Source organism: Perissodus microlepis, chromosome 6 (assembly GCF_051167445.1).
Source record: "Perissodus microlepis isolate ML-2025 ecotype Zambia chromosome 6, ASM5116744v1, whole genome shotgun sequence".
Taxonomy (NCBI): Eukaryota; Metazoa; Chordata; class Actinopteri; order Cichliformes; family Cichlidae; genus Perissodus; species Perissodus microlepis.
In genome coordinates, this window is record NC_140466.1 from 41,514,372 (window position 1) to 41,518,901 (window position 4,530).

The 4,530-nt window shown below is 51.2% G+C and overlaps 1 protein-coding gene across 1 annotated transcript; it reads right to left on the reverse strand.

The window, feature by feature from the left end:
• Positions 1–1,280: 1,280 nt before the first annotated feature.
• On the reverse strand, positions 1,281–3,781 carry irf2bp2b (interferon regulatory factor 2 binding protein 2b). Its single transcript, XM_084932368.1, has 2 exons — positions 2,775–3,781; positions 1,281–2,458 (listed from the first exon to the last, which is right to left on the reverse strand). Exons 1-2 carry the CDS (start codon positions 3,538–3,540, stop codon positions 1,716–1,718), a joined length of 1,509 nt encoding a protein of 502 aa, XP_084788494.1. The 5' UTR covers positions 3,541–3,781; the 3' UTR covers positions 1,281–1,715.
• Positions 3,782–4,530: the final 749 nt, after the last annotated feature.

Sequence of the window (4,530 nt, forward strand, 5' to 3'; positions counted from 1 at the left end):
ATGAAAGTTTGACAATCAGGAAAGTGTGAAAGAACAGTCTATCCTCCAGCACAGATACAGCTCTACCAGGAAGGAAACTGCATTCCTTTTAAATGTGCTGCAGGATAAAACTAAACACGCTGTCTGTGGAGGGAGAAAGCTGGGAAAGGGTTAACGTTTTCCTCTCTGCACGGTGTCCTGGCATAAACACATACAGGCCCCCATTCATCTGTCTGTGCGCTCAGCAGCCTTGAAAAGTTACTGCAGTAGGGGGGAGGAGACATTAGAAGAGGAGGGAGGGAGGACAGTGACTCAGGAATTCCACTAAGGAGCACGTGACCCCTGAGCAAGGCATTTACTCCCACCCCCCTACTCTGAAGCAGGGCCCCCTTATTTTCTTCCTGAAGTCAAAGCAGTCAAACGTGACAGCGAGAGAGTATCCACAGACGACGCTTTGATATACACGTTTAAGTTTGAAGTAAAAGCAAAGCAAATAAGACAAATAAACGTCGCTGACACGGGGGCGAGAGCGTGGGGGGATTTAAGGTTCGTCCAAATCCGCTCTGACAGCAGCCATTTTGTCTGATGAAGCCGCTTTGTTGTGGAGAACGAAGCCTGTCCGAAACAGAAAAGAGAGCCCTGAGGTATTTCCGTCATCCTGACAGCGTGACAGAGGGTGGAACATGAGGAGAGAGAAGGGAAAGGAGGAGGAAAGCAAAGGGCGATCGCTCGGTTCCTGCGCTAACAGTCCCAGTGGGCCTCCGCCGCTCATGACCTCACGTCTCCCATGTGCTTTCATTGGAATCAGGGTGTGTATTCAGTCAGCAACAGCTCTGATCTGCTGCCAGCATCTGACGAGATGTCAGGCTGATTTGGGTACATGAAGGAGAAGCAAAGACAAAACCTCTAGATCCAGACAAAGTGCCCAAACAGGACATATGAGGCAGTTGTTTTGACATCAACAAACGCCGGAGCGGGTGTCACTTTGAAGCCACGGTGACTATTTTTAGGCCCTCCTTATCTGCCCCCGCACTCATGGGGCACGAGGCCTCAGCGCTGAGCAGCCTCGGCTCACCCACGTGCGATTTACAGTACACAGCATTTATGCAACGCACTTCTACTGCGGCCTTCATCCCCCCCTCTCCCTCGCTCCCTGACTTTTCCCTTCCACCCACTGTTCCCTGGAAGCCAATTTGTTCCTGCTGGGAGGGATTGCATCATGACTGATTCACAATCAGGCCATGACTCTCCGACCAACTCCAGGATAATGGAAAATAAGCAAACCACAGAGACACTGGGGGTATTATTACAAGGTCTGAAACTGTATTTGGCAAGTTTTTTTCTTAAACAAGTGCATACATGTACAGCTAGAAGCATTTTTTTGTTTCATTTATTAAAGGATTTTGCCAAGTGCTCAAATTAGTCACATTCTATGCTCGACAGGGACTGTCTGCAGACCTAAAGTACAACGACAGACTGAGAAGAAACAGCTGTGGTGGGAAAAAGGAAAAGTCTTACTGGAAACACAGTAAGAAACACAATGTATTAAAGAAAAAAGTCAAATTTTACAGCCACATTTATGAAGTATACACTCCCCTGTGTTCACTATGTACATGTCTGCCAGCTCCTCTGAGGTTTGCTGGGTGAGCTGTGTCTGTTACTTTATGTCCTGCTGTTGTTGCCATACTTGGGTTAGAAGAGGGAAACAAGTTCACGAGAAGCAGTCGGAGAACTTTTTAAGGGTCCCGCTCCTTTTTTACCTTTATATCTCCGGCCAATATGGTGGTTATTTCCCCCTGCATGAAGGCCCAGGGTACATTGGAGCCAACCAGCGGGCACCTTTCACCACTGGGACAGTACACCTCGCCGGTGGCCCCCTGCTGCTTGATGCTCTCCCGGGAGCAGGGGAAACAGAACTTGTGAGAGGGCACTGAAGGGCACTGGACAAAATGAGTGTCCTCTAGCCGCTCATGGCACAGAGTGCAGCACAGCGGCACGCTGCCCGGTGGCACAGAGGAATCCGGAATGCTCTGTGGCGGTGGCTCCATACTGCCGGGACCATGCGGAGCAGAGGGGTTGGCACTCACAGGCCCCTCTCTCTGGGCCAACCTCCTCTGTGAGGGTGACAGGGGGCTCCCGCTGTTCCGTCGTGCCCCCGCCACGGTGGAATGTACCTGGCTGCCGTCCTTAGGTGAGCCCATGCTGCCTGCGTTATCAGTGGCGAGGATGAGTGCAGTCATGGGAGACTGGCCATTCTGCGCTGTGGCAGCCTCAGGTGGTGTGGTGCGGGAGTGGGGGGAGATGGTTGATGGAGGCGCTGCAGAGAAGCCTGGCAGGGCAGCTGGGGGCATCTTCAGGACTTCAGAGGGTGAGGGGAGCCATGGCTGGCCCTCACTGCCGTTCATCTTGGGGACACTGCTCTCACAATCTGGCTCAGGGGAGGCCTTCCTCTTCCCAGGCCGAGGGTGCTTCCCTCTGTCTGTGCAAAGGAAAAGCAGCAGGGTTAACAGCCACACTAACATCCCGGCCTGTGCAGAATACCAGGCAGGAAATTTCTAAACACCCTTCCCCCAACAACCACACACATGCACACCTGCTCCCGTATTGCTGTCTCACACAAGAGGTGAACGGGTGCATGCCAGCAGCGTGGCTGGGCGGACCCTTTACGATGGCGTAAATCCACGACACACCGTGTGTGAAGTGCTGACACATTAGTTCCCTGCTGTTTAGTTCCCGTTTTCATGGCGCGTGCCAGCTCACCACATTCTAGTGCAGACACAAAACAAACAGCCTACCTGTTTTTGAGGAAGAGCCACTCATTTCGTACGCCATGACCCGCTGCATGGCGGTGTGGTCCTTCTTTACCCTGCCATCGAACGTGTGCAGCATCAGGTCCCTGACAGTTTTGCCTTTGTTTATCCAGTCCTTGTGGCTGTCCGACATGTCCGACATGCTGTCCGCCCGGTGCTTGTCTTTCAGCTCCTCTGGGCGCTTGCCGTGCTCCCCGGGGACAGGCGCTATCAGAGCGCCGGGCAGACCGATCTGTGTCGGGCGGCCGCTGAGTGGATGTATGGCAGGTATCGCGCCGTTTACCAAAGGCACCAAGTTAGGAGGTACCGTGCTAGTCCTGCGGGGGTTGGGGCTTTGGCGGTTTAGCTCAGGGGGCTCGTCGGGTTTGGGAAATCCGTTGGGCATCGGGAGGCCGTTCGCCTGCCTGCCCGCCTGGTACTCCGGGCCCAGCCGCGGCGGCCTGTCTGACAGCGGATAACGATCCAGAGTTTGAGGGGGACGAGAGCCCAGGTCCCCAACCGAGTGATTGATCTCTTTCCCGGCGTGCTGGGGCTTCCCCGGGCCGGGAGAGCGGCCCTCCTGAAAGCCGTGTGCTCTCTTTAGCTGCCTGGCAGTCTCGATAACGAATTCAATCCGGTCGGCACCTTCGTAGTTCACACAACCACGGCAGACGGGTTCGGTAAAATCCCAGATCATCGCCCACGGCATGCGGGGCAGATCGCATAAATAGCAGGACTGCCTTCTGGAGGCAGCGACCGCCGTGGAAGACATATTGTATCCCCGAAGCGATTTCAAAATGTCCGACGGCTTGTTTACGTCGCGGAGAAGACGGAGAAAAAGACGTCAACGAGAATAAAATTGGCTGATTTTGTCCTCACGAAGAAGAACAGAGCACCATAGCTGTAGCTGTTCCCTCGGCGCGCCTCCGTCTGAGCTCGCGCTTACAACTCAGCTCCAGCTCTCAACGTACGGCCGTGACGTCAGCACAGACACTCTGCTAGTGCTCCTGGGTTCTATTTACTGGATTCTTCGACGACGCGCATGCGGGACCCTTTGTCCGGAGCGTTTACGTTTGAAGATATTGTATGCCCGCGAAGAGGGACCACTCTGTGTTTTATTGGGAGCGTAATAAAACACGGCAGCGATCGTAGAGCCAGAATTATCTTTATTTTTTAGTTTGTGCACACAAACAAGGAATTTGACTCCGGCTCACTTTGCTTTTCATCATACAAAAAAAAAACATAGTCACATTATATGCAGAAAGTGTGTATACTTGATTATAATCTAATCTGCTGCTGGGTCTCTTCCACTCGGCAGGAATTGCGGCTCCTAATACACACCAAAAACACCTGTTCAATTAAGAAAAATCATTTCACTTTGATCTGTGTCAAACTGAAGTCATTTCCACATTTCCAGGCTGTGGGACTGTAAGCTTTCATATTTAAATGATCCAATTTAAAGTTTCACAGCACTAGAATAAAGATTTTCTCCAGCATTAATTTCAATTCAATTCAATTTTATTTATACAGCGCCAGTTCACAACAACAGTTGCTTTAAGGCACTTTATATTGTAAGGTAGACCCTACAATAATACATACAGAGTGTACATATATATATATCTATATATATATCTATATATAGATATATATATATATAGATATATATATATATAGAGAGAGAGAGAGAGATGACCCCCTATGAGCAAGCACTTTGGCGACAGTGGGAAGGAAAAACTCCCTTTTAACAGGAAGAAACCTCCGG